Consider the following 14,417-nt stretch of genomic DNA (forward strand, 5'->3'; position numbering starts at 1 on the left):
CCTCCACCTTTTGTCTCCAAGAGCATGGTAACCAGTTGTTTCAAAATGGCGGCCAAATCAGTGGACAGCTAGAAAGAAAGCTTGGCTTGACTTGATTTTTTTCAGCCAGCAAAGATGAGAAAAGGAAGCGAGTCGCCGAGGAATTTTAAATTATAAGTGTCTTATTATATGACTCTCTTATCTTTTCGACTGCCACACGTGTTTGGCATGGCAGATGGTGTTTTGTCGAATGCTTAATATTTACTTGTTATTTGCAATTGTCTTTTATATACGATTCACCAGACGCTGTGCATAACGTCGATAGATTTCAAGCGAAAATGTCTGTTTGTAAGTAAAAAAACTAATTAAATTACACATTTTGACAGATCAGAGTATGAGACTTATCCAAACAGAATGTTCACAACAAAATACATTTTACTTAGAATTACTTGTTTTGCTTGTTGTAGGGTTACGTAGAGCTGAGAATCCTACCTCTTACAAGCAACCTAACAAGAGTAAAGCTGAACTCAAAGCAATGCAATATCCTTTTAATATTTTTCTTGAGCGTATTATCTTCTTGCTGGCCTGAGGAAACAGGTTATTCTTAAATTAAACAGGTAAGGAGAGTGAGTGTAACAAAGGTCGTGTTTTGTACCTTGACTTGGTGAATGAATCATGCGAGTCTGTGTCCGGGATGAAAGGAGATCAGGGGAACATGACTGGTATGATGCTGGTTTTCAACTGGATGATCCAGGAAAAGTTGTCTGCCCAGATAACAAAAAGTAGGCTAACAGTAAACAAAGCTAAAGGTTCTTTACAATTCAGTTAATAAGTGACCCTAAGAATATGTTGTTAACTCACTGGTTCAGTTAAAATGCTTTAGAACATAGATGAAGGAGTGAACTGGTTTAACAACAAGGTTTAACTGTACCGAAAGTAATGTCTTTGCAGTTGTCACAAAATTATTGTAACAAAGATAACTCTCAACAAACTGTGTGTTGCAGAGGAAATGAATGGTCCCATCATGGAAGAATGTAAATTAGAGCTCCCACAGAATTTTCAGTCTATTCTCTACACTCTTGATAAAAGTGAGATGAAGACACTGAAATCACGTGCTACTAGTCTTTCATCCATTCTTTGCATTTCTTTTTATTAAAAACATTTTATTATGATAGGAGAAACCTGGATCATTTCTTGGCATGCATGCAGAGTTCTGTAAATGCTGTGGATCCTGAGACTGGTGGAGGGGAACTAACTGTTAGAATTCCAAAAGAAGTGTTGTCTTGTGCACATGGTAAGAATAATGATATGAAAATCTTCTGCTAGTACCTAGGTATACTTTTGGGCAGGTGAGGAGCACTGAAGGGTTAAATGTAGTTACTGCCTTGGTGAAAAACACAGCACAGTGACTCAGCCAGGGCTGGAATGTAGACCTCTCTAGCAAGAATCCAGTGAGCTAACCACTAGCTCACTCCTTATCTCTCTCACTCCTAAGAAGATATACTTCAGTTTATCATATTCTGGTGGAATATGTCTAATTGTACTATTTGTTATTTTTATTCTTTACTTATTGTTTAATGAAGAAGGTAAACAGTTTCGTGTGAGCATTGAGTTTTCACTGGAGCATCCTTTAGGAGGAATACAATTTGTTATTCCCAAAGGTGAAGGTACCATGTCTCAGGTATGAAGTAGTTTTAATCTGTTTAGGGTGTTACATAAATGCTGCCAGCTCCCCTCTTTTATTCAGATGCTCAACCAATATGCATCCAAAAAATTGTTGTTAACCTATAAATATTTTTTCAGTGTAAATCCCTGATTCACTGCCTCCCCTGGAATGAATCCCCCTTTGAACAATTGCCCCTTCTATTGATTTAAATTTCTGAGGACATTCAAGTACTGTGATAACAAAGGATGTGTAATTTTGATCATGTTAAATCACCCTCACCTCACCTTGGATATTTGTGGCGGTATTTTTTCAGTCTGTGTGCATGTTCACTTTGGAACAACAAAAAAAAAACCACACTTGTTAGAACTGTAGCATTAGTTTTTCATTTAAATACACAGTTTTTTAAATTTGTATACATGTTTTGGTTGTAAATGTATATCAGCCATAAAAAACATTGAATTGAGGGAGATCTCTATTGGTTTGTTCTGGCTATTCATGGAATTGATATCCACCAATTTGAACTATTTCTATATATGTTGTTGCAGCGGTCAGCTCACTTGTTCAGCTATGGTTGTGCAAATTCTTCGAGGTAAGCTCGACTTAATCATAGATTATGCTACTTCTATTGCTCTCACAGAGTAGTGTACAACTTTGGATGCTGTGTAGCTTTTTGTGAATTTGACCACCTGAGATAGAAGTGATGCTGCAACAATTTTGGCTATTAATTAACTATTCAGTTAGGAAACAGTGGAAGAGTTTGTTGAAGTCTCTCAATAATGCACAATACTATAATGGACATCAGAAAAGGCTGGAATTGTTACAGGCTAAAACATCCTTGACAAAATAATGACTGTATTTTTTGCTTAGTGGAAATTTATGGTGTGAAATCCTTTGTAACATTCTCCTTTGTACATTGAGTTGACAAATATTGATCTGTGATCATTTGTAGGCTGTGGTTTCCTTGTGTGGATTGTTACTCTGAACTGTGCACATGGAACATTGACATCACTGTTGATAAAGACATGGTTGCTGTAAGCTGTGGTGATCTTAAAGAACAGGTTTGATGTCATAATTTATGTCAACTTTATAATTGAACTGATGTTGTTATGATTAATTTAGTAGTTTCCTTTGGTAGTTGTAAACCTCCTATACAGTGTAGATGCATTGCTGACGTGAGGGAAATTTTCTTTGTTTTTTCTAACGCTGGGTACAGCATTCTGCCCAAACTGTGGGAAATTTTTCCACATTAAGAAGGGAAGGTATCAAGAAAATGTTTAGCAGGAATTCTGTGTTGGCTAAAGGAGACAAAATGTGTTCTTGGTGACTCACTGGAAAAAGTAATTGTGCTGAACATGATGTGATTTGCTCGTTGAATAGATTTCTTTATTTCTATGTAGTGGTGTCATTCCTGTTTGATGTAAATCTTGGACTTCATATAAGCCATCATTCTTATGAAAATGTATACTGCTGTGTTGAATTCTGGGTATTTACTGGTTATTGAATCAGATGGTAATTCTTTATAGGTGTTGACTCCTGATGAAAAGAAGAAAACCTATCATTACACCCTCTCTATTCCTACCTCTGCTCCTAATATTGCTTTGGCTGTTGGGTAAGTCACAATTCATTTTACTTTGTCTTTCTGGAACAATGTATACTTCCCCCAACAAAACAGTTTTTGTTATTTTAGGTGTTAAGTTTCTTTAAACAAGCTTCCAAGGCTTTGGTTTTAATAACTTGATTTTGTAGTGTAAAGGTAGATACAGAGCTTGTACAGTGTCTTACATTCTTGAGAAGTAACAGAAATTTAGAGCTGAATGTTGAAGTACTTGAAAAATAGAGATAAATTGCTTTTAATAGTCTAGACTGTTTTCTGAGACACAACAACTTGATTGTTGGATGGATCTCACAACTGAATTTAAGTGTTTTAAAAGACTACTGGTATATGATTTCAGTCAAATCCCTTAGTCCTGTACATAAAAATAATTTTTTGTGAAAAGACTATCCAAGAGAAATGTTTATAGTATGTAATGCTGGAAAACCCTGTCTCTTGCAGACCATTTGAGATCCATGTGGACCCTGTTATGCCAGAAGTAACCCACTTTTGTCTTCCTGGTCTACGCCCAGTTCTCAAAAATGCCACAGCATTTCTCCATGAGGCATTTGAGTTCTATGAAGAATATTTAAGCTGCCGTTATCCATACACTTATTACAAGCAGGTCTTTGTAGATCAAGCCTATGACATCCTGTCACCATATGCATCCATGACAATATTTAAGTGAGTGCTGCCATTACAGTACTGTAACCTGTTGCAAGTTAAGAGAAAAAGAGATGATTTATTGTTGTACCTCATCAAAAAAAATCCTTTTTTTCATTCCAGCACTAGTCTTCTTCACTCCTCAAGAGTTATTGATCAGGGATTTGAGACTAGGAAGTATTTATCACAGGCATTAGCTGAGCAGTTCTTTGGATGTTATCTATGCATACAAACGTGGTAATTAGACACTAATTGGTTAACTTCAAATAATTATTAACATGTTCCCTTTTTTTTTTAATTACAGAAGAATTTGATATAATTAAACCTATGTGTCCAACTTATGCTGTGGCTGTATTATCATAATGATTGTAGTCTGTGTTGTGAGGAACTTTTCATAAGTTATTGGGTTAAGCAAATACCAGAGTGCAAGAATCAACCAGACAGAGACAAGGACAGTCAAGTATGGCAGATATAGATCCAGTTACAAGGGACAAAATTAAAATCCAAATTTTTCTAGATGCAGAAACCATAATATAGCACTTTTGAATGAGAATTTGTTGTTTTTCTTTAGGTCAGATTTTTGGCTTTCAAGAGGTATATCTGGTTACTTGTTTGGTTTATTTATGAAAAAGATGTTTGGTAAAAATGAGTACAGACATTGGATAAGAGAGGTAAGTCAGTCTGTCATAGAGCCCGTTTGGAGCCTGTGCCTTATACTTCAATATCAAGTTGCGTTAACTGCCAGCAACCATTTGAAAGATAGGTTTGAAAATAACAATGTGAAAATTGAATATGTTGTGCACAGGAATCCAAACAAGTTTGCCAGTATGAAATGCAGGGCCCAGGATTACCTCCTCTTCACAGTGCAGGAACATTATCGTCATCCAGTGTACAAGGCTCCTCCTCAGGTCAAGCACCAGAGTCCCCAGGTGGAGGGTCCCCTCATATGCATCCTCATCTGACTTCAGGGAAGAACCTGGAGATTGTTTGGAGCAAGTCACATCTTGTTATGAGAATGATTGAGATGCGAATTGGTCAGGAGCCATTACTGCAGGTGCTTTATGTTCACTTTTGTAGTTTAATTAAGAGAATCTTATTTTGCAGCTTAAAATGATATACACACAAAACTCTTAGTGAAGGATGTCGTTTTGTTAAGGAATGTGTGCGGTAGGTAGGTAAGCTAACAAGAGTGCGCAGAAGCCAAGTGGCTTTTGGTGCTTTATTTTTTCCTGGTTTCCTTTCCTGGATGGCATGTTAGTCCATTGTAGGTTACCTTTGCACATTTTGCTAATGTCTGAAACAGTTTCCTTGTACCCATTTGTGTGGGTGGGTGGAGAGAGTTAATGTGTTTATGTGTTAATGAGTGTTTTCTCTATTTATAGTCAAATCTGGTAATAAGCAAGCCAGTATGTCTCTCAAAAGGAAAATATTATGCAGAACTATATTTTCTCAAGTGATCTGGAAAGGGCTCAAAGTAAAAATTTTAAAACCTTATGTGGAGGAGGAGATATGGATATTTTTCAAAAGAAAAAACAGTGTTGTTTGGGTAATCATGATGTACAGCAAAGAATTTAAGTTATGATGCTAAATTTTGTCTTACAGGTCTTCAACAAGCTTCTGTCACTTGCTAACAGTGCAGCGCAGCCTAGGGCAGACTATAGTCTTTGGTCTAACCTCCTACTCTCCACCAGTGGGGTAATGCTAAACATGAATGTATGACTGTCTAACATCTAATGTCAGTGGTAGTGCAAGTTATAAGTCAGAATATAAGTTGCAATTTGATAAAACCTAAAAGTTGCATAACTCTTTCAAGCAGTGATGGTGACAGTTAGAAAGGCAAAGGAAGTGATGATAATGATGTTTATGAAAATGGGATTAATGTTAAAATGTATTTTGAATTTATTGCTAAAAATGTATATTTAAGTTAAGTAGTTATATTTATTTTAAAGTGGATTATTTTATTGTATTTTAACAGTTCCTCAAGTCAATATCCACAGTTTCTGGTAAAGATATCAATGTTTTTGTGGACCAGTGGATGTATCCTAATAGATAAGAATTGATTAAAAATAATCACCCTGTCTGCATCATTCAGTGCAGCAATTTCTATCAAGACACTCATGGTCATGGTATCCTCAGAAACTGAGAGAGAAATGTTTTCATTGGCAAAGTTTTTAGTCTTTTCCTTTAATAATGCTATAGTTGTCACAGTGGTGTGGCTAAATTCCATGGAAGCTTTGTGTTCAACAGAAAACGTAATATTGTAGAGCTTCAAATCAAACAGGATATGTCCAGAGGAACAGTAAAATATTTGGTAAGAGAAACACTTAAACTTTTAGCTCTATTGCAGATTTGTAATTATTATATAGTGTTGTTTTGTGCCTCATCTTTCCTTTTGTAAAATTAATACAGACCTATTTCCATGGTAAATAAGGAAACATGAATTTTTTAAAGAATGATCTTCCTACACTTTTTTCAACAAATGTAAGTCTTTGAGATTGTGTGTTACCCACAGGGACCTTTGACTGTGTGCATTCAGGAACTGGATGGATCATTCAATCACACTGTCCAGATAGAAGATGTTTATAGCCGCCATGAAATACCTTGTCATTCAAAAAGTCGCAGAAACAAGAAGAAGAAGATTCCACTGATGACAGGGGAGGAGGTGGACATGAATCTCGATGCCATGGAGTGAGCAAATATTTTCTTGCTTTATTTCATAGTCTAAGCCAGCACAATACATTTTTCCTTCATTTACCCTAACAGTTGGTAGACTTCAGCTTCAGGAATGTCTTGAGCAGACAGGAACATTGACCCTATCACTCTTGACATCTCAGTAGTTATACTCCTTACTGTCCTCTATACATTTTCTGTTTATTTGATTCTCAGAATTCAGTGCTAAAAGATAACCCTTAGTTGATATTTTTCTTATTCTTAGCACCTGTCTTCTTGACATTGCACATGTATTGGTACTGAAAGCAGAAATTATTTCTTGCCTTCTCCTAAGAGTGATAGGGTTATGCTGCATTGTAACAAGATGCCTTTGACAAGTTTCCTGTTAAAAAAAATTTTCATTTTTGGTTAAAAACAGAAAAGTAGAGAATGGGAAGTTTTTCCCAGCCTAGAATAAAACCACTGTTGACAAAAACTTAACTTTATTTCTCTTTAAACTGGAAACAGCTCTGATTCACCTGTGCTGTGGGTTCGTATTGATCCAGAGGTTAGTTGGTTGCGGTATGTTTCATTTGAACAGCCTGACTACATGTGGCAATATCAACTGCGGCATGAGAGAGATGTTATTGCTCAGAGTGAGGTATGTGTTAACAAATAACATTTCAATCTAAAAGCACCTTTTTATTTGTTAAATTTTCTCAATATGTTTTTTAACAGCAATGATTGTCATCATCTTGAGACACTTTGGAATACAAGATTTGAAATTATCAGCCTCTGGCTAACCAGGAACATGTTGAATGCACAGAATTTTTATCTCATTTGAATGAGTAATGAATAAAGAACTGCCAAAGTCATATACTTTAGAACAGAGGCAGATGTAATGGTGGGCAACCTGAGCATTCAACACATATATCTGTTTTTTGTTTTGTTTTGTTATGGGAGATATAACAAGAAAATAGTCACTAGAATAAACAGCCTCTAACCAAGTTTAGACCAATTTATTTCTTCTGTTGTTGTTTAACTGTTAGTGTGTTACAAGCATGCACTGGCTATTGCATGCTCTCTTGACAAATATGTTCCTCAGCTATCTTAATGTACTAAATAATGACATTCAATATGTACTTTTAGGCAATTAAGGCTTTGGAGCAATTTGCAACTCAAGCAACAAGGCAAACACTGATAGATATAATAAACCAAAATGGATGCTTTTATAAAGTCAGACTTGAAGCTTGCTTTTGTCTTGCTAAGGTATGAAAAGATAGAAAAAATTTGAATCTATTTATTAGAAAGTATTTCCATTTATTTAAGTTTCTCTCTAAAACCCTATCCATGTAATGTATAGTTAATCAGCTCAATGATTTAAAACTCAGGAAAAGAAGAATTTTCAGTTTTTACCCACATTTAGCTAAAGCTCTGTAGGCAGTTCAAGGGCTCTTTCATAATTCTGCTCATCTCACTGAGCTCATTAGCTCAACAGTGTCATATTCAAAAGCCTACTGGCCCAGTACTGCCAGGGACCCACTGTGGTTTCTGTAGCTTGATTTAACCAGGAAGATTGTTACTCATCATGGATTGATTTACAGTTCATTGCGATTACAAGTAGTCCCCTCGTCAGTATTTTCTCACAGTTTTCAGGGTGAAGAGAGGCACTGTGAGAGTAGAGTGTCTTCCCCAAGAATACAGCACACTGTCTTGATCCCCATGGTTTATATTTCCTACTCCTTTAAAAAGAAAAAAAGACATCATTTTTTCCTTCCCTCTCCATCCAAAACAGGTTGCAACTGCTTGTGCTTCAAGTTGGCCCGGACACACAACCATGATTGGAATTTTCCGAGACATGTTTGGTTCACAGTCATGCCCTCACATCGTGAAGTACAATGACTTCACAAATTTCATCTCTTACTTCATACAAAAGGTTTGGTGTTATGTTCTTAACAGTATAATGAAGGGTGTTGGGTAGATTTTGTTGAGGAGTTAGGGAGTTGTGAAGGACTCTTTTAAGATAAGAAGTACAAACAATGCATTTTTATTCTGTGAATCAAGTTTCTAACTACATTTCTTGTTATGTCCAGGCTCTACCAGTTGCTACTGCCTCTGTGAGAAATGTTCATTCCCAGTGTCCACGTGAAGTTTTACAGTTTATACTGGATTTGATTAAATACAATGACAATAGACTGAACAAGGTATCTTGTTTTGACTTCAGTTCTCACTGAGAAAAAATAGTTATTTTTTTCAGCATTTTATGTTTTTTTCATCGCACTTAAGCAGTTTTTTCATCTTCACCACTGCTCAAGTAGTGTTCATCACTGCAAAGATCACTTTCATATTAACTTAGATACTAGCATGTTGATCAACAAGAACCTTGTAAAAGTCACAATTTAGAAATCTGTTGATGTTCTTCTCCATGATGCAGTTCATTTTGAAATAACCTTTTATAGGTATTTCAGTCAGGAAACAGGGTGTTGCAGTTCTGTACCCCACAGGAAAAAGGTCAAAGAGTTTTGGACCTGTCTCAAGCCTTCCCCTCTTTTTCTCACTGTGCATGCAGCTCCCTGCACCAACCCATCACTTGGACATGCTTATCCAAAAATAAATGATTTGTATAGAATCACCGTAAAAAAAGTATTTTTTATTGTTTGCTATTTTTATAGTACACAGATAGCCATTACAGAAGTGCCCTCATTGATGCACTGGCCAGTACCGTTACTCCTGGTGTCTCTGTAGTTACCACAAATAGGCATGTACACATCTCCCTTAAGTTCGATCTAGATTTACTGAAATGAAAGTTATTTTCTCTACAAGAAAAAAAGAATAAAGAATTCTCAATTCTTCTCTTTTACCTGAGACACTTTCCACAATCCACAAGATTACTGCAATTCCAAAACTTAGTATAATTTCACAGTTGATTACAGAGAACTAACTGCTATAAATGGTGCAGGGTTACACTATTACAAGTCATATCCAGAGCTTACCTTTGAGCTAACACGTTCTTCATTTGTCATCATATGTTTGTTGCATGATGTGTTACAATTACGAAGTGATAGTACACGTTGATCACTCCATGGAAATATAACAAGACACCGCCGGATAGAGTACGCCACTTCTATCTCTGTCAGAAACTTCATTTTCTTTCCGATAAGGACAAACAAAATTTACATCAATTGTTGTTTTTTATTTTTGCATATGTGTTCTTTGATTGTTCGTTATTATAACGTTTTCATTGTTTTCTAGTGATGGCAGTACAGTGGTCAAGTTAACAGAAGAAACACAACTAATCCTAGGCGAGGTGACTCGCCAGCTGAATTTAGAAAAGTTACTTCCAACTTACAGATACGTTGTGTCTGTAAGGTGAGTGTGGACATTTCTTAAAAGATATAAAAAACCCGCCAGTAACACATAGTTTTAGAGATCACGTGCTCCAAAGGCCAAACAATCAAATTCATGAAAACTGGAGGCTGTGTGCGTGAGAATTGAGCTTACATTGCAGCTTTTCCGTCCATGCCCACCAGTTACATTGTGGTTGTTGATTAAATTAAAGGCAGAGGAAACCATGACCAAGTGATTGGTTTTACTTTTGCATCTGATTGGTTGAGTGGTTGCCACGTGTTTACTAGACCAATCACAAAGTGCATTCAAAGCCAATGTTTCTTCGGATGACTTTTGACTCTCAGTCGAAACTTGCTCTAAGGCCGCTGTTATAAGTTAAATGTTATCTCTCTTGCAGCTGTCTAAAGGCGCTAAGAGTTCTTCAAGTCAATGGTCAAATCCCGTCTGACCCTGCTGCATTTGAATACTATGCCAGGTGGGTTTTTTCAAAGCAAGTGTATTCAATTAGTATTTGAAATTGGTGGCCATTCTTAGCTCTCTTTATCTCGTCCAAGGGTCAACTTGAGAGATGGAAATAGAGAGACCCTGGGAACTACAATCTTAGTTACAAGGGTTGAAAAACTGTGCTGTTCGTAGTTTTTATAAAAATACAAAATTATAGTTTGAACGTTTTTCTATTTTGACATATTCTGTTTCTATTCCTTGTCCAGCTATGGTCATTTTGAAGATATTCGACTTGCAGCTATTGAGTGCCTTGTGGATCTCTCCAAATGTGAGTTGCCATACCCAACCATCTTTGTTCCCCTCCGGCTGATTTTTCATCTAAACCTTTTTTCCTTGAAAAATTGTTAGTTTAAAAGTTTCTTTCCAATTAACAACAATTTCCAACGACTCGAAACATTTCAAAAGAAGGCTGACTGCTCCTCTGTTTAGTTTAAAATTAGTTGCTCTTGGTTTGTTTGTATTTGGAAACGATTTTACCAACATTCCATCTCCCCAAAAGATGGTGTTAAACGTCGCGAGAATATTCTTTTATTCTTGATTTTTCAGCCGAGAACCTTGAAAGAGGAATGATTTACTTGATTGGTCTTATTGAGAGAGACCCGGTTCCATTTATCAGGTTTGTATCAACTTTGATTGTTGGTCTGAAGCAAAATCTTCAAACCTAATTATTCCTTTTACCGGCCACACGCTTTACGTGAAAAAATCTCCTCTTCATTTCTCTATTGTTGTGTAAGCTCGTGCATCTGCAGTGAGAGATGTTGAATCTGGATTCGCCTTTGAAACTTTGTGATTGACGTGAAACTTCTCCTCACAGTTTCAGTTCATTACATTGCAAACAATTGATGATTATAGACAAGCGTATCTGCTAGAGGTTGTTATCTTCATAGAACTGACTCTAAATGCTCGTTTAATTTACCAACTAATAAGTTGCAGTTGGAAAGTGGAATAGCCAATCAGATCTTGAGAGTTAATTGGGTAAATTGATTGTGCACAACCTTGTTTTTTTACAGACACTACACTCTTTGTTCACTCACAAAGAATCCTCCATTCTCACGCAAATCAGAATCTTCTCTGAACAATCTGGATCTTGTGGAATCCTTGTGGCGGTTAATCAAGTGAGTGTTGCCAAGCGCTAACCATGAATCTCGGGTTACCACTCATTTATTTGTTATTACACACTTCCTTTATGATTTAGACGGTTCCGTCCAACATCGGGTGGCTTTGTCCGATTTCGGGTGGTTCCGTTCAATGATGGACGGGTGGTATAATTTCTAAATTCACAATATGATTTTTTGGTATTTTTTCTTTCTCCTGCGATTGCTTCTCTGTACAACTCTTCTTTTTTCATCTTTAATTATTTTTGGTTTATTTCTCTTCTTAGTACCAGTTCCTCAGTTGATGCTCGACTCAGACGAGATGGAGTGGAGCTGTATAATGCATTATGGGGCCGGCTGACACCTGGCTGTGTTCCTCCTCAGGGGGTGAGTGTAAGGCAACTGTAAGTAAAGAAGCGAATAGAATGTGAAGTAGACGGTTCGGCGACTAGTTAAAGGCATCGGGTAAAGTCTTCTGGGGTGTCAACTTTTCATTTATTATCTCAATGACGTTTTTTTTTAATGGTTTATCTTGTAGATGGGCATCGTGATAGATCTGAAGGAAAGGAAAATAATGAGCCGGTCTCCTCTTCCACCACCAGCATCCCCGGTGAGTTATAAACAATCGTCACAATTGACTCACTGACTCTAGTTTTTCACCTCTACTTTAAAGTAAACAAAAGTTTTAGTTTCTTCTCTTTTAAAGGTCATCGTGTTTTCTACTTGTGCCATTTTTTTTATTAGATGACTTTTAAAACGTCTCAAGAGAAGCACTGTATTAAATAGACTTACGTAATGAAACTTGAGTTCCAGTGAGGAATTGCGTTAACAAATCAATTCATGTTTACGTTTTTATGTCATCCGTGATGCAGGGATCTGTCAGCGGTGAAGAATCAACAACATCAAAGAAAGGTCAGAAGAGAAAAGCTTCCAGAGCAGCGTCGCCTTCAGGTGAAAAAAACACACACTTGAAGATTTGATCTTAAATTGATTACAGTGTTTCCTCTTAGTAATTTCTTTACATCGATCAGCAAACAGGGGTTGAGAAACTACAAACCTTACAGCGGAAGAGTATTATCTTGACATAACAATATATTCTCTTTGTGGGAATTTACAAGGAAGTGTGCAGCAGCTAGAAGGGAAGGGAACAGTTAACCTGTCCTCGAAATTGAAACGGTTTTCATCTTTTTCACTAGAGTTAAGTCATCTTGACTCCCAGCCTGGTACACCTGTGAGTGTTGAGTCTGCTAATTCTGAGGCCAGCAAACTTCGGTTGAAGATTAAGGTATGTAGCTAATAGTCAAGCACTTCGGGAGGAGTACCCAGGATCCTCCCTGGAAAGAATGCTTACTTTGCCTTTTTACCTACCAGTTCATGAGGTAGTTTTGTGTTACATCCTTTTTGATTATAGATTGGAGGAGAGGAGAGCGGCACTGAAAGTGGAGGAGAGACTCGAGTAAAACCAGCCCTTGAGCCTGGTGCCCCAACTCACAAGAAACACAAGAAGAAGAAAAAGAAACACAAAATTAAAGACGAGCGAGAAAAAAGGAAACTGAGCACGAGTAGCAGTAACTACGACTCACCACTGATGTTCGACGCCAGTCTCCCTTAGGATTTAAATGAAAGGGAGCCTAGGTCTGGAACTAGGAATTAATTAACTGATTATGAGGAGTCACTGAAAACTCATAGGAGACTCTAGTAACCCTCTGTAAGTTCGGAATGATGAAGTCGCCATTGCTTTTAGTTTTGCATTTTGTGGAAACCCATGGCAATCATACTTTCTACACTCAAGAAGAAATTATTCATCTGTGGACAAATGAAAGTTGTAAACCAAGATTTAAAGTCGTTCAACGTTGCTGATTGACTTTTTTAAGTTATCTAATGGTAACTCAGTTACAATATCGTTATCATCGGATAAAGAAACACTGTGTCGAGAGAAGAGCATAACTAAGTTTGGATGTTTCAGTATTTTAAACACCAAGATAGCCTTTGGAATCTGTTGAAATTTCTATACAAACATCTGATATTCTCAAGAAGTTTAAAAGAACCTTTTAATCGAAATTGTACGAAAATTTTCTGGCTGCCGAGTATACAGCCACAGTGTAATTTCATATTCTGATTTCTTCCTATTGGGCCTTTACCTTTAATTCTCCCTTTTTTCTGAACCAGCGTCGTTCCAGTTAGACGTAACGTAACATGTGCTCGAAACCGGGCGACCACCTTTTCTTGGCACAGGTTTGTATGTACAGTCAGTGGATCTTTACAACTTTGTAATTGGTGGTGAGAGTTAGTTACACTACAACAAGAACCTGTTATCTTTTGTAAGTAAGAATAAAAACAATATTGAATACATTGGAAACCAGAGTTTGAATTAATCATCCAAAAGTAAGGATAATTCGGGACATGCTAATGCGAGATATGTTTCAGTTAAAATTGACCTCTGCCAAAGTAAAGACAACATGGTCAATGTCTTGATTTCAGATATTCTCTACAATGGCGGAGATAACAATCATATCGTTATCAGAATACTCTTTAGACGGACGTTTTATCCCCTGGCAGTTTTCCTAGAAAATTTCTATGATGATAAAATCGCTAGAAGCTGTATTTTGTTACATTGGTTATAATAACCTTATTAAGGTCGTAGGTGCGACTCCTGTGGAGAGCACTCGGAGTTCTCTTTATCCAAGTTAGTATGCCTGTCTCCTTCACTGAATAACTTCTTTTTTCACTTAAACACAAGCAGACCCAAAAAAATTCACCATCTTCGTTTACATCATCAACGTGGAGAAGAAAAAAAGCACATTGGAGAGCTAAGATAAGATCTTAGAATGTCAATGAAAGTTGTAAAAAGTAATAAATTTTTAAATTTCAGTCGCCTTCCCCTATCTCCCCTCCCTTTCCGCTACACTGACCCACCAATTCC

At 36.8% G+C, this 14,417-nt stretch overlaps 1 protein-coding gene across 1 annotated transcript; it reads left to right on the forward strand.

The window, feature by feature from the left end:
• Positions 1 to 24: 24 nt before the first annotated feature.
• Positions 25 to 13,853, forward strand: LOC131790744 (transcription initiation factor TFIID subunit 2). Its single transcript, XM_059108009.2, has 32 exons — positions 25 to 152; positions 273 to 327; positions 447 to 519; positions 650 to 761; positions 1,155 to 1,273; positions 1,563 to 1,660; positions 2,191 to 2,234; positions 2,595 to 2,703; positions 3,169 to 3,254; positions 3,699 to 3,920; positions 4,023 to 4,136; positions 4,471 to 4,570; positions 4,705 to 4,953; positions 5,502 to 5,594; positions 5,875 to 5,936; positions 6,099 to 6,210; positions 6,412 to 6,587; positions 7,077 to 7,209; positions 7,698 to 7,817; positions 8,344 to 8,484; positions 8,642 to 8,752; positions 9,221 to 9,306; positions 9,801 to 9,917; positions 10,294 to 10,371; positions 10,607 to 10,668; positions 10,947 to 11,016; positions 11,411 to 11,515; positions 11,782 to 11,881; positions 12,033 to 12,104; positions 12,367 to 12,445; positions 12,691 to 12,779; positions 12,906 to 13,853. Exons 1-32 carry the CDS (start codon positions 115 to 117, stop codon positions 13,104 to 13,106), a joined length of 3,426 nt encoding a protein of 1,141 aa, XP_058963992.2. The 5' UTR covers positions 25 to 114; the 3' UTR covers positions 13,107 to 13,853.
• The last annotated feature ends 564 nt before the right edge of the window (positions 13,854 to 14,417 follow it).

The sequence above is a fragment of the Pocillopora verrucosa genome, chromosome 2 (assembly GCF_036669915.1).
Source record: "Pocillopora verrucosa isolate sample1 chromosome 2, ASM3666991v2, whole genome shotgun sequence".
In the NCBI taxonomy this organism is placed as follows: Eukaryota; Metazoa; Cnidaria; class Anthozoa; order Scleractinia; family Pocilloporidae; genus Pocillopora; species Pocillopora verrucosa.